At 40.8% G+C, this 15,773-nt stretch overlaps 1 protein-coding gene across 1 annotated transcript; it reads left to right on the top strand.

Moving 5' to 3' along the window:
- Positions 1 to 7,886: 7,886 nt before the first annotated feature.
- Positions 7,887 to 11,395, top strand: LOC307045146 (uncharacterized protein; the record flags this gene model as incomplete). Its single annotated transcript, XM_079690681.1, has 2 exons — positions 7,887 to 8,481; positions 11,034 to 11,395. Exons 1-2 carry the CDS (start codon positions 8,295 to 8,297, stop codon positions 11,393 to 11,395), a joined length of 549 nt encoding a protein of 182 aa, XP_079546807.1. The 5' UTR covers positions 7,887 to 8,294.
- Positions 11,396 to 15,773: the final 4,378 nt, after the last annotated feature.

The following is a 15,773-nucleotide window of genomic DNA, read 5'->3' as shown; positions in this document are numbered from 1 at the left end:
AAAATGCATGCAAACATCTCGCTTTATCCATACTCCTGCAGTTGTATTGTTCTGGATTCATAGTGAGGAGTATTAGATGTTCTGCACTCTTGTTATGTATTTCATATAAAGTGAAATACCCATAAAGTCAGAAAAGAAAAGAGACTCACTTAAGGAAAAAGGTTCTTCATTTGCACATAAACATGGTCAAATATTTAAAGTTGTGACCAGAGGCCTGTACTACGAAACTGGTTCAACCTAACCTGGATATGTTTGAGTTAGCCGGTTGGCCTAATCCAAAACATACGCGCTCTCGCTAAACTGTACTACGACGCAGGTTATCAAGTGGATCGCTCAAGCCAGCCGTGTCCTATCTAGTTAGGTGCGCGTTCACATGAAAGGGGTGGTATCTGGAGCATTCGACCAATCACAAGCATGGAGAAGCGTACTGACAGCGCAGCGTCATACTTCCTGAATGAAAAGTCAACTATAATATTAGACATATGAAGAAGTTAAACTTTAAACATCCATGACTTCAACACTTTATCCAGGATCAAAGCCACATAGCTGCACCTGCAAGGTGAATACAGCTGGTAACAGAACAAGTGTTTGAATGCGTACATTAACTGGTTTATGATATCACTGCCCCGTCTAAGACACGATCTGACTTTAATTACATTTGACTCGAGTGTTTCCTCAACTTAATGTGTTGCTTAAAATAATACTTCTGCATACAGTATGTGACACTGTGAGTGTTGCACGGCCAGATACGGCTCGGCTGACTCAGATAAGGAAATATATGATACATTATGATGTGATATGAATGATAATGGGACACATCGATATCTGCACTCAGTGCCACGGATTGTAGGCTACGTAATGTTACTTTGACCCGGTTACTTATGTTGTGGCAGATATTCAAGTAAGCTTTCTTAACGCTAATGTTATAATAGTCAGATTACTCTGAAGATGGGAGGTGATATTCTATTAATTTTCACGTTCACAAAGTCGGTGATTTGAACTGCAACGGCATTTTAAACTGTATTTCCTTTATCCTGTAATATGACTTGGATCGCTTTAAACTCTGCACACTGTTGTTATCAGCTGTTCCACCATGGTTTCTACCTCAACCTGGAATAGATTTATCCTTATTGAAATGGTTACATTCAATGATAAATAAAATCAATGTGCAGACAATGTTCTGCATGAACAATATGGGCAGTTTATACATTAAATAAATTAACAGTATAGTGGCGATATGCTCCAAGTGGAAGCGATTCTTCATTAAAGCAAAGAAGAACTCCACACAGTTGATCTCTTATTCTGGAACCTATCCTGCTCCGGCGCAGGCTAGCCGTTCAGAATAAGTTATCGAGCCCGCTAAAAAGGGAACCAGCTTCGTAGGACCGGAAATCCCTGAAGTTAGCTTGCTAAACGAAAATCTTGATTCGTAGTATAGGCCCCTGCTCCGGGGCAGGTTAGCCGCACAGCACAAGTTACCATGGAGATCTAGCCTGCTAAAAAGAGAACCAGCGTCGTAGGACCGGAAACCCCGAGTTTTCCCTGAAGTTAGCCGGCTATGCGAAAATCCTGCTTCGTAGTACAGGCCCCAGATGGTGTCGCCCTAATCCGTGTATCTACGGTCCATTTGTTTTTCTTTATTACACAAGTTAGCGGAAGAGCGTCTGAGAGGCCTTTTTGTTTTTTACCTGACTAAATGGTCATTGGAGCGAGGGGCGGGGCGAAACTTGCGGAAATGATTTCCAAAAAAAAGCCCTCGTTTGCTTGGAACGGTGATAATATTATAAACAAGGGGAAACAAGGGCCCTTTCTCATTTCATCAAATCCCCTTCCTCGACTCCTCGACCCCTCCGTCCTCCGGTAGTGATCCGGAAATGAATTTCAGCGCACCATGTTGAAGGACATCTCATTTCTTTAAATGCACTTCGAGGACCGAGGATTGAGCGTTGAGGAGGCTCTCTGGAGGAGCTCTAACCGAGGATACACTGATGGGTCCTCCACGGTCCTCCATGGCTCCTTCGTGATTGCATTTCCGGGAAAAGAGATGTTTCAAAGAGTCGTGACGCACGGCCAGACTTATCTCAGCCAATGACTGCTGCAGTACAACTACCATATTCATGTTCCCCCGCACATGTTGGACACCTGGGCTTAGTTGCTTTGCACTTGTCTGCCACATGCCCAAACCTTTGGCACTTAAAGCACCGCAGAGGTTTAGGGATGAATTCTCTTACTGGAAAGCTCATGCAACCGATCATTATCTTCTGTTGTATTGTTTCTTAAAACTGAAGAAGAACAGACAAACTATCTACTATCTTACCTTGGTACCTAGTAGGAAGACGCTTTACTACAGTCACTTTCCCACCTCTTTTTTCCTTCTTGAGTTCTTCTATGCCTATTTCTATGGGAACTCCACTGATAACTCCAAGTATTTTCTGATTTGCTACAGGAACATGGCATTTAATTCGAACTTCATTCAGGGTCTTCATTTTCAGTAACTTTTCCTGTTGTCTTGCATTAATCAACTCAACCAACATCCGTCCTTTGCTCAGAAATCTTGCTTGTTTTATCGATCCAATTTCTTTGTGAATTGCTTTAGTCAGGGCCAATGGATGTAGCTTAGCTGCGGATTGCTCACCAAACTCCACAATCACTTTCCAGTCTTCATTCTCAATCCTTTTCTTTACTCTCTTCAATTCATTCTGTGAATCAGATTCACTAAGACTGTCATTTGACATGTCTATCTTCTTTCTTGAAGTCTTTTTCCTTACTTCATTCCATCCTCCTTCAGATGCACTTTCCATATCCTCCTCTCCAGGACTCAAAGAAGCCATTCCACCAGCTGCTCTCAATCTCGCACTCACTTCAACGTTCACTCCTATCTCCGTCTACTCAGTCTCAGCACGTGTCCAACCTCAAAGCCTGGTCCCAAAATAGCATCCCTCGTAGCTAGATTATATGTTACCTATTTTGAAATCAAACAGAAAACCTGGAGCCCTGGTTCAGTGTCTTTGGACACTGCCATGTCTGCTGGAGACCTCTGGTGGGTAACTAGATACATGAGTGCAATGATGATATATGTTAGGAGTTGGTACACCTGCTAACATCAGAGGGAAGCATAGAGGTCATTACAAGCCAAATAACGCAACATATACTAAATGCAGCAGAGAACAGTATACCCAAAACAACAACCAAGGGTAGGAAGAAAGTGGTGCCATGGTGGAATGAGGTATGCAGCAGGGCTATTAAACCGAAATAATGCATTTAGAGAATTAAAGAAAAACATGACACAAAATAATGTTATAGAGTTTCAAAGGAAAAGGGCAGCTGCTCGAAGGACAATAACATATACAAAAAAAAGAGCATGGAGAGAATGTTGTTCTACCATTGCAGAGGAGTTAAATTAGGTGATGTCTGGTCCATGTTTAAGCGGATGAGTGGGAAAAGGGAATCCATTAAAATTCCAGCTTTGGTTGATGGCGAGAGGCTGGCAGTGACAGATAAAAAGAAGGCAGGTATGTTAGGAAGGACACTTGCAGCAGTACATAGTGGGGAGCATCTCAGTGATATTCATAGGCAGCAAAAACAGCAGTTACTAGCAGAGAATGAAAACGTGAAGGAGAAGAGACAGGATAACAGGTCAGCTCTGGATGTGGAATTTACAATGTCAGAACTCAAAATAGCCTTACAAGGTACAGGATATACAGCCCCAGGACAAGACCAGCTATGTTATGCTATGTTTAGACAGTTACCTATGGAAACTATGAAAATGGTGCTGAGTCTTTGTGTGGAAAACAGCAATCGTGCTACCATTCAATAAGCCAGGGAAAGATACAGCTAGCCCTAGTAACTACAGACCAATAGTTCTTACATCACACCTATGTAAATGGGTGGAAAAGACCATTGTCCGTAGGCTCTCACATGTACTGGAACAGAAAGGGCTGCTGAGAAGTTTTCAGAGCGGATTTCGTAAAGGGCCGTCCACAATAGATGCGTTAGTAAGAGTGAGTAATGATGTGGAAAAAACATTGAAAATGAAAGAGATAATGGCAATAGTGTACTTTGACATTGAAAAGGCGTAGGACTCTATGTGGAGGGATGCGTTACTGATCAAATTGAGTAGAATGGGAATTGGAGGGAGAATGTTCAGTTGGGTAAGGGCCTTTTTAACAGACAGGACATTTAGAGTAAAGGTTGGAGCAGATATTTCCAATTATTTAGAAATAGAAAATGGTATCGTCCAATGACAAAGGTGAATGAGTTCAAATACCTAGGACTGTGGTTTGATAGCAAATACACATGGAAAACGCACATTAAACAAGTTGAAACAAAATGCAAAAAAGTATTAAATGTATTACGAGCTGTAGCTGGATGCAACTGGGGCGCAGACACACAAGCATTAATAGACATTTACAGATCAATGTTGAGGTCCACAATAGACTATGGTTGTATAGTGTATGGAGCGGCAGCAAAAACATCGCTTTTAAAAATTGATAGAATACAATATAAAGCATTGCGGCTGTATATTGGAGCGATAAAATCCTCCCCTATCAATGCAGTTCTGATAGAAGCAGGAGAGACACCGCTGGAGATCAGAAGAGAGAAACTTGCTCTGTCATACTGGGTCAGGCTACAAGGAACTGGAGAAGAAAATATTTCAAACAGAATATTACAGGATTGCTGGGAATATGCAAAATTCCAGGGACGTGGGTTTGGCTGGACGAGTAAGGAGAGAACGAGGGCATATGGAGTGGAGAATATCACGTTTGCCAAAGCAACTCCATTTAGCAGTGTTCCCCCATGGCTGTTCCCAGAAGCTAAAATAGATATGAGTATTGTAGAAAGGAAAAAAGAGTGGCAAATAAATGAAGTGGGAATTAAAACAAGTATGTATCTGAACGAAAAGTACTACAATTACCTACAAATGTATACAGATGGTTCTAAGAACAAGGAAGAGTGTGTTGGAGTTGGAGACTTTAAAATATCTATTTTAAAAAGAGCGTCTGATCAATTATCAGTATATACAGCAGAAATGCTGCTGTCATAATAGGATTGCAGTGGGTTGAAGAGGTCAGACCAGATAGGATGGTTATATGCAGGGGTGCACATAACTTTTTCAGGGAGTTACTCAGATGAGTACCAGGAGACAGGGTTTGGTACTCACCCCACAGGAACCGTGGTTTCAATAAGTCTATTCCTCCTCACTGTCCTCCTCAGTGTCTACCTCAGTGTCTTCCTCACTGTCCTCTATTTCCACTTCTTGCATGGTAGAGGATGATGCTGCAGATGCACCTCCCTGTCCCTGTTTAAACCTCCGACTTGCTGTCTCCATCCACAGGTCAACAGCTGGCTTTGGGTCAAATGTCTCTGTGGTCTTCTTTGACAGGTGAATGTGCATCCGGGCTGACAGACGAGCATGTGACAGACGAGATCTGTACTTGGTTTTTATTATGTTCAGATGTGAGAATCCCCTCTCACAAGCTGCACTGCTCAAAGGCAGTGTAAGAGACAGTTTAACTAATGTGTTGATGCTGGAGTAAGCATCTGGATTACAATTTATTATTTGGAGCAAGTCATACACAGAGGTGGCAGCCAAGCGTTTTCCTGCTTGCTTTAAACGCATCCATTCTCTCAGTATAGTGTCTCTGTCAAGTTGCAAGGTGGCCTCATATTTCTGAAGAATGTTGCAAACTGTTGTGTTGCCAAAACTGTGAATTCCTTGCATTTCCTGAGGCCAAGTTGAAGGATCAAACACTAAGAAGTGATCAGATGACTTGAGGGAGTCATATCTGATTTCAAACTCTTCAATTAACCCCCTGAGTACGTTTGTCTTGTCCCTGTCAGCATCATCATTAGATACAGTGTGTGTCCTCCTGTAGTGGCCTTCAGCATCAAGCAGAAGTGTGAACTGTCCAATGGCCACCATGAGTTCATCCTTACATTCCCCAATGGTCAGTTTTTCCTTCTGAAACCTAATGCATGTGATCTTCAAAATGTTGCCAATGTCAAGCATGTTGGCAAGAAAACAGTGAAAACGCTCAGAGCATATATGCTTTAAGTCATTGTTATCACTTGTAGCCAGTTGCATTTTAATGGCTGGCAATAGTCTTGATATTTTTAACAGTGTTTCATGCCTCCACGCAGACCATCTGATATTGTGAAACTTACCCAGTTTCACAAAGGGGATCCCATTTTCATGACACAATCTCTTTAGCACAGCAGTGTGTTTTGCTCCACCTTTCTGTAAATAAAACTGGAGCAGCTTGACCACAGATCGATTAAAAGTCTCACAGTAAGGAACGTTACGGTCAGCTGATTTGGCGCAGTTCTCCAGTGTGTGCGTGGTGCACAGGATGTGCACAAGCGAGTCTCCCACCGCAGCCAGTCGGCGTAGTTTTGGCACAACTCCGTTGTACACACCAACGTTAACAGCAGCTCCGTCTGTGCACACAGCGACCAACTTTTTCTTCCAGTCATCCAAGCCTGCCTCCTGGAAAAGCTTCACCAGTCCGTCTGTTATGGCCTGCGCGGTTCGGTCAGCACCCAGTTCAATTAGTCCAAGAAAGTCCGAAGTAAACTCTCCGTTGCTGGACACGGACACGATGTAAACGATCTCCTGCTCGGTTTTTGTGATGTCCTCAGATCCATCAAAAAGTAGCCCCCAAAATTCAGCAGACTTCAACTTTAGTCTCAACTCCCCACTGATAGTTTGCGCAATGGTCTGCATTATTCGTGTCCCCCCTTCACGTGAGTGATATGCGCCTCCGATATTTACTCCGAGCCGCTTCAGTAAAGGAATATCCTCAGCATAGGAAGACATAGGACGTGCATGTTTAGCTTTATGAAAGGCGAGGAGAAAAATATTACACAGGGCTTGCCGTTGCTCTTCATTCAGCTTGCCTTGCCATCTAGCAAGTGGGTGGTTGGATAGTTCTTCTGTAGTAGCTTGTTTATTAGCAATAACTTGTGCCACATTAACATGCTCCTTGCTCTTTTCATGTTTTTCAAACAAAGGGTGGTTGAAATTTTTCGAGCCTGTATAAAACGTACCCGTTTTGTCCGCTAGATGTGGATGCGAGCGGCATATTTTGCACCACATTTCCGTGCGATCATCATCGGCATCCAGCCACGGCACGTCTTGGAGCCACTTAACAGAAAATAATCGTTTCTTCGGCTCTGGCTCGGTTTGTTGTTTCTTTGCAGGTGGCGAAACGCCAAAGTAGTTGCTCAGTGTTTTTTGTTTTTTTGACATGTCTACTCCATTGAATTTTTACACGAAACACGTGTACACCAAATATTTTTTGATTTGGCCTGGTACGCAAAGACGCGCAATGACTCACGGGACGTTACGCATTCCACATTTAGGCCGCGCATGCGTACCTGCGTACCAGTTATGTGCACCCCTGGTTATATGTACAGATTCATTGTCCATATTACAAAGCATACAATCAAAAACAACTACCAGAGAAGACATTCTCATAGAGCTGAATCATAGCCTGTTAAGACTGCACAGAAGCGGCATAGATCTACAGTTCTGCTGGGTGCCTGCACATGAGGGGGTGAAAGGGAACAAGTGCGCTGATAAATTAGCAAAAAGTGCACCACAAAAGTGAGCTACCAGAAAGGCACTGTTTACATTCTTGAGTGAAACTGGTGTAGGAAAAATAATTTAACATTAGGTCAGGAAAGAACATAGATTTGTATTTTTTTTAATTTATTTCATGGTTTTATTGATTGATTTATTTTTAATTTGTATTAGATCATAGGTTAAAGAGTTGGAATGATGTGATGATTCATACTCATGTACAGTAGGTGGCGGTATGCCCCTTTTAAGTTGTTTGCAATCCGCCAAAAACAAGAGAAGAAGAAGAAGAAGAAGAAGAAGAAGAAGAAGAAGAAGAAGAAGAAAACGTCCGGATGCCAATCGTTCAATTGTTCAACCAAAAAGAGGAAATCCTTCCCGCTTTTATTTTGACGTCCTCAAACCCCACCGGAAGTGAAGTTCCCAGCTCTTTCTAACCTGGATCGAGGTGGTGTATCGTCGCTCCGGTTCTCTCTCTCTGTGTTCCTGAGAAAGTGTGTGTGAGCTCCAGCTCTACTGATCCATCATCTCTGTGTCTGGATAAACCTCTGAATGGACTCTGTGCTCTTTTTTCTGGAGCGTTTACCTCGGACTATAGGAGCTAGCTTAGCATGCTAGCTGGAAACACGTTAGCAACGCTAGTCAGATTGAGAGTTTGACGGAGAGAGAAACGGTGTGTTTAACGGAGTCTGCAGGAAAAGGTGATCTAGGAAACATGAGTAAAGTACAAATGCTGCTGTCGTTGAAGAAGCAGCAACTCACTGCTGAAGAGATATTTGCTCTGTTTGAACAAACAATAGCAGAGCTCGAGGAGGAGCTGTCTCTTTCCAAAGAGGAGAACAAGAGACTCCAGAAACTTCTGGACGCTGTTTTACAGCCTCAGCTTCGGATACACAGAGCAGGTATGTTCCCTTTACCCTTAATTAACACTTTACACTCTTCAGTAGCACTTTATTATCACATTAATAACACTTTAGACCCTTTAGCAGCACTTGCTGCAGGTAAGTAAAAGTACAAACACCACCCTGTGAAAATCCTCCATTACAAGTTAAAGCATTTCATATCTTTAAGTTTATCTTATTTAAGTAAAAGTATGTAAGTGTTATTAGACACATGTACTTTATTATAATAATTAAAATGTATTACGGAAGAGCAAACCTACCAAAATAAATATATTTATAAAAATACATGGATTGAATAATATGCCATTTAATGTACTGATTTAAATATTACCCATACATGTAGGCACTAGTTGGTTAAATGTGACATACATTTATACTTTAGTTTTAATGTGCTTCTTTATTCACTTTTTCTTTTTAAATGCGTAAAAGCAAATAAAAACAAATACTTTGGATTAATTGAAATGGCGCGAGAATAATTCATAAAGAAATCAATCAATAAATATGTTCAATAATAAATTAAACACATCTAAAATGTTACTTGATAAAGAATAGGGGAACTAGTACAAAGGTCATTAAGTAATTAAAACGTTAATATAAATTAATGTAAAATCTCATCAATCAATTAATGCCAACATGTATTTATAATATATTCTATATATATATATATATATATATATATATATATATATATATATATATATATATACACACAGAATATATATTTTGAGAGAGATATACACTCGTATTAGACGCAGTCAAAAGTTTGGACACATCTTCTCATTGAAGATTTTTATTTATTTAAATTGGTTCTGCTTTGTAGATTTATACTGAAGACATCAAAACTATAAAATAACACATTAACTAGAATTATCTAGTAAACAAAGAAGTGTTAAAAAATCCAGAATATGATTTATATTTTGCTGCTACTGCAGAATGCTGTGGTAGCCATGCTGGTTAAGGGTGCCTTGGATTCTGAATAAATCACCAACAATGACACCAGCAAAGCCCCCCCCCCCCCCCCCCCCACCCCACCCCACCACCATCTCACCTCCTCCTCCATGCTTCACGGTGGGAACCACTCATGCAGAAACCATCCGCTCACCTTCTCACAAAGACACGGAGGTTGGAACCAAAAATCTCTCATTTGGAACCATCAGACCAAAGTACAGATTTCCACTGGCCTAATGTCCAATCCTTGTGTTTCTTCGCCCAAACTATTCTTTTCTTCTTGTTGTTCATCCTCAGTAGTGGATATTTGCAGCAATTGGACCATGAAGGCCTAATTCACACCGTCGCCTCTGAACAGTGCATGTTAAAGGTCCCATGTCATGGTACCTTTAAGATTTTCTGCTCCTTGAGCTCTGTGATCATCTATGTGGGCTCTAATCTGAGGTGCTTTAATTTGCGGTTTCTGAGGCTGGTAACTCTGATGTATTTATCCTCCGAGCAGAGGTAACTATTGCTCTTCCTTTCCCGGGGGGGTCCTCATGAGAGCCAGTCTCATCATAGCATTCCATGGTTTTTGCGATTGCACTTGAGGATACATTCAAAGTTCTTGACATTTTCCGGATCGACTGGCTTTCATTTCTTAAAGTGATGATGGACGGTCGTTTCTCTTCACTGGGTTGAGTCGTTCTTGCCATGATATGGATTACAACAGCAGTCAAATAGGGCTTTCCACTGTGCACTAACTCTACCTCTGCACAACACTACTGATGGTCTCAAACACATTATGAAGGCAAGTCATTGACTCTTGACCAGGCGCCCGTGTTAATTGAAAACCATTCCAGGTGTCTACCTCATGAAGCTGACTGAGAGAAGCCAAGAATCATATTCTAGATTTTTTTAACACTTTTTTTGTTGACTAGATAATTCCATATGTGTTCTTCCATAGTTTTGATGTCTTCAGTATTAATCTACAAAGTAGAAACAAATTAAAATAAACACAAATCATTGAATGAGAAGGTGTCTAAACCTTTGACTGGTACTGTAAATAAAAAACACACATATTTTAATATTTAGCAGGTTCCCGGATCCATAATCATTTATACAAGCAACTTTGAACATGTAGCACAGTAAAATGCAACATACGAAATAATCAAACATCATAAATTAAACACTGACAGGGAACATTTTACTGCACCATCATTAATGTTACATAAGAAGGTGCCGTCAAATGTTCTGATGATGCTTGCATACTTTTACTGAAATAAGGTTTGAATGCAGGATTTTAATTTGTAACAGAGTATTTTAATTCTATACTGTAGGCGTACTGTATCTGTGAACGATCCCAAATACAATTCCTTGTTTATTGCAGCTAGTGTTACGCCAGAATAAAAAAAACCTTTTCATTTTCAAAGGGGCTGGGCTACATAAGGTGAATTGAGACAACACAAATACACATTAAGTGGGACAAAGAAAGATAATGTGAAAATATAAAAACAAAGGCATTAATTAGGGCTGAAAAATGTCTCCCATTGTAATGGTGATTAGTTTTTTAAATGCTAACACTTAACAGTTTGTTCTGACTGTGTGTTTCCTGTTTCCTGCAGACGTCCAGCAACTGGTGGTGGTTAAAGAAGAGCTTCTCCCTGACCAGCAGGAGTGGAGCACCAGTCTGGACCAGGAGGACCCAGAGCCCCCCCCAAACATTAAGCAGGAACAGGAGGAACTCAGGGTCAGTGAGGAGGTGGAGGAGGCTGATATCACCAAGTCCACTTTCACTCCTGACCCTGTGAAGAGTGAAGATGATAAAGAGAAACCTCAGTCCTCTCAGCCTCATCAAAGACAAACTGAACACCTGGAAACAGAAGCTGATGGAGATGACTGTCGAGGACCAGAACCAGCCAGGAACTCAGATCCAGAGAGCAGTTTACAACCAAAGACTGAGGACGACACTGGAGACTCTTCTTAACCTGAACCTGGAGACTCTTCTGAACCTGACACTGAAGACAGTGCTGATTGGAAAGAGACCAGAGAACCTGCGTCAGGCTCAAACTCACTGAAAAATAGACATGAATCCGTCAGTGATTCACGACCTAGTGCTGAAAATAAACCATTCAGCTGCTCAGTCTGTAAGAAAGCTTTTTCACAGAATGGAAATTTAAAGAAACACATGAGAGTCCACACAGGAGAGAAAGCACACAGCTGCTCAGTCTGTAAGAAAGCTTTTTCACAGAATGGAAATTTAAAGACACACATGAGAGTCCACACAGAAGAGAAAGCACACAGCTGTACAGTCTGTAAGAAAGCTTTTTCACATGGTGGAAGTTTAAAGAAACACATGAGAGTCCACACAGGAGAGAAACCACACAGCTGCTCAGTTTGTAAGAAAGCTTTTTCACATAGTGGAAGTTTAAAGAAACACATGAGAGTCCACACAGGAGAGAAAGCACACAGCTGTACAGTCTGTAAGAAAGCTTTTTCACAGAGTGGAAATTTAAAGAAACACATTAGAGTCCACACATTAGATAAACCACACAGCTGTACAATCTGTAAGAAAGCTTTTTCACAGAGTGGAAATTTAAAGAAACACATGAGAGTCCACACATTAGAGAAACCACACAGCTGTACAATCTGTAAGAAAGCTTTTTCCCAGAGTGGAAGTGTAAAGGAACACATGAGAGTCCACACAGGAGAGAAACCCTTTAGCTGTACAGTCTGTAAGAAAGATTTTTCACATAGTGGACATTTAAAGAGACACATGAGAGTCCACACAGGAGAGAAACCCTTTAGCTGTACAGTCTGTAAGAAAGCTTTTTCAAATAGTGGACATTTAAAGAGACACATGAGAGTCCACACAGGAGAGGAAGAATAGAGATGCAATGTTTGTGACAAAAGATTTAAATGGCATAATCGTTTCAAAAGACACAAGTGTGTTGGTCGTCAGCTGCTTCTGTAACTGTAAGGGAATACATTTGTCTATTTTGTGTCCTGATGACCTAATGCCGTTACATGCAATACCTTACTCCCTAAGCCTGATTTCACCCACCTGCAACCGATTCACTAATGATCACAAATGTTCATTTGTTTGACCCCTTGACTCGACAACTTTCTTGTTTAATAATCGTTACATCTCCTCAGGACCATGTTCCCGTCTCCTGCCTTTCACCTGCTGATCACCCACTGCTCATTTAAGGTGGACTGACCTATACAAGGGACCAGCTAGTCTTAGTGTCTTAATGAAAACGTTTTGTAAAGTGATGCTAGACCAAAAACGTGCTGTTGGGCTTTGTGCTCTCTGCAGGACGGTGTCTGTACTCAAAGATTGTTGACGAAATGAGAGATTCACTCATTTCGCGGACCGGTACTGGGAAATAGCTGTGAGTTTATCGTAATATTTGCAGAATTATAAATATATAAAAATGTTTTATCAAAAAAAATTCCATTAATTTTTATTTTTTTTTAAATTTTATACCAGTCATATTATTTCATACAAAATAAATCCAAATTGGTTAGCATAAGTTCTCAGCCTCTCGTGCGCAGAGAAAGTTACAGGTGGTGCGCCAATAGGAAGTGGAGCACAGGAGACAACCGTTTAATCGCAGACTGTTATGTTTGTGGGGGAATGGCAGTGTATACATTATTTGAGATATATTTCGAGCTCGGACTTCATTTTAACAGGATTCCCGCGGGGTCTTAAAAAGTCTTAAGAAGTCTTAAATTTGATTAAAAAAAGAAGAAAGGTCTTAAATATGATTTAGAAGGTCTTAAAAATGATCGGATTTGAAAGGTACTTCTGTGTTGCGATCGCGTCTGTGTTTTGGGTGAAATGTCCGGGCTGCAAAGTAACCAGTACGGTAAGAGCCTTTCAGTTCCCCCCAACAATTTGTATTGAAATAAATCAACATGGAACCAGTAATCACTTGTATGCTTTACCTGCTCCAGTAACAAAGTGTAATTCACTGGACAGAGACTAGAGATAGTGGATGGATCCAGAGGAGAACCAGAAGATAGTCCGTATAGAGCCTTCAGGTTCTGAAAATGATCAGGGATAGAGCTAGAAAAAAAATCCAAAACCCTGAATAGAGCTAGAAGATAGCCAGCACAAAGCCAAGAAAGTCCCAGTAGAAAGACAGGAAGGAGCCAAAAGAGTTTGTATTTTTTTATATTCAAGCTCTTCTCTTAAGGTATTAGAACTCCCTATCTCAATATGTATCCTTTTATTCCAATTAAATCTTACATTTGTGCTGCCAATTATTGAGACTGTTTCACAGCTTTATGTTAAATATTTAGACTGTTTTCTTTACATATAGATTACATAGGATGAACAGCACGATCCACTCTGCTGGATTCTGCCCAAACCGGCTCAAAATGCATGCAAACATCTCGCTTTGTCCATACTCCTGCAGTTGTATTGTTCTGGATTCATAGTGAGGAATATTAGATGTTCTGCACTCTTGTTATGTATTTAATATAAAGTAAAATACCCATAAAGTCAGAAAAGAAAAGAGACTCACTTAAGGAAAAAGGTTCTTTATTTGCACATAAACATAGTCAAATATTTAAAGTTGTGACCAGAGGCCTGTAATACGAAGCTGTTTCAACCTAACCTGGATATGTTTGAGTTAGCCGGTTGGCCTAATCCAAAACATACGCGCTCTCGCTAAACTACTACGACTCAGGTTATCAAGTGGATCGCTCAAGCCAGCCGTGTCCTATCTAGTTAGGTGCGCGTTCACATGAAAGGGGTGGTATCTGGAGCATTCGACCAATCACAAACATGGAGAAGCGTACTGACAGCGCAGCGTCATACTTCCTGAATGAAAAGTCAACTACAATATTAGACATATGAAGAAGTTAAACTTTAAACATCCATGACTTAAACACTGTATCCAGGATCAAAGCCACATAGCTGCACCTGCAAGGTGAATACAGCTGGTAACAGAACAAGTGTTTGAATGCGTACATTAACTGGTTTATGATATAACTGCCCCGTCTAAGACACGATCTGACTTTCATTACATTTGACTCGAGTGTTTCCTCAACTTAATGTGTTGCTTACAATAATACTTCTGCATACAGTATGTGACACTGTGAGTGTTGCACGGCCAGATACGGCTCGGCTGACTCAGATAAGGAAATATATGATACGTTATGATGTGATATGAATGATAAAGGGACACATCGATATCTGCACTCAGTGCCACGGACTGTAGGCTACGTAATGTTACTTTGACCCGGTTACTTATGTTGTGGCAGATATTTAAGTAAGCTTTCTTAACGCTAATGTTATAATAGTCAGATTGCTCTGAAGATGGGAGGTGATATTCTATTCATTTTCACGTTCACAAAGTCGGTGATTTGAATTGCAACGGCAGTTTAAACTGTATTTCCTTTATCCTGTAATATGACTTGGATCGCTTTAAACTCTGCACACTGTTGTTATCAGCTGTTCCACCATGGTTTCTACCTCAACCTGGAATAGATTTATCCTTATTGAAATGGTTACATTCAATGATAAATAAAATCAATGTGCAGACAATGTTCTGCATGAACAATATGGACAGTTTATACATTAAATAAATTAACAGTATAGTGGCGATATGCTCCAAGTGGAAGCGATTCTTCATTAAAGCAAAGAAGAACTCCACACAGTTGATCTCTTATTCTGGAACCTATCCTGCTCCGGCGCAGGCTAGCCGTTCAGAATAAGTTATCGAGCCCGCTAAAAAGGGAACCAGCTTCGTAGGACCGGAAATCCCTGAAGTTAGCTTGCTAAACGAAAATCTTGATTCGTAGTATAGGCCCCTGCTCCGGGGCAGGTTAGCCGCACAGCACAAGTTACCATGGAGATCTAGCCTGCTAAAAAGAGAACCAGCGTCGTAGGACCGGAAACCCCGAGTTTTCCCTGAAGTTAGCCGGCTATGCAAAAATCCTGCTTCGTAGTACGGGCCCCAGATGGTGTCGCCCTAATCCGTGTATCTACGGTCCATTTGTTTTTCTTTATTACACAATTATAATAGTCAGATTGCTCTGAAGATGGGAGGTGATATTCTATTCATTTTCACGTTCACAAAGTCGGTGATTTGAATTGCAACGGCAGTTTAAACTGTATTTCCTTTATCCTGTAATATGACTTGGATCGCTTTAAACTCTGCACACTGTTGTTATCAGCTGTTCCACCATGGTTTCTACCTCAACCTGGAATAGATTTATCCTTATTGAAATGGTTACATTCAATGATAAATAAAATCAATGTGCAGACAATGTTCTGCATGAACAATATGGACAGTTTATACATTAAATAAATTAACAGTATAGTGGCGATATGCTCCAAGTGGAAGCGATTC

This window comes from Notothenia rossii (assembly GCF_949606895.1).
Source record: "Notothenia rossii genome assembly, chromosome: 1".
In the NCBI taxonomy this organism is placed as follows: domain Eukaryota; kingdom Metazoa; phylum Chordata; class Actinopteri; order Perciformes; family Nototheniidae; genus Notothenia; species Notothenia rossii.
Note: the sequence above shows the minus strand (reverse complement) of the source record. Positions and strands in the feature narration are given on the sequence as shown.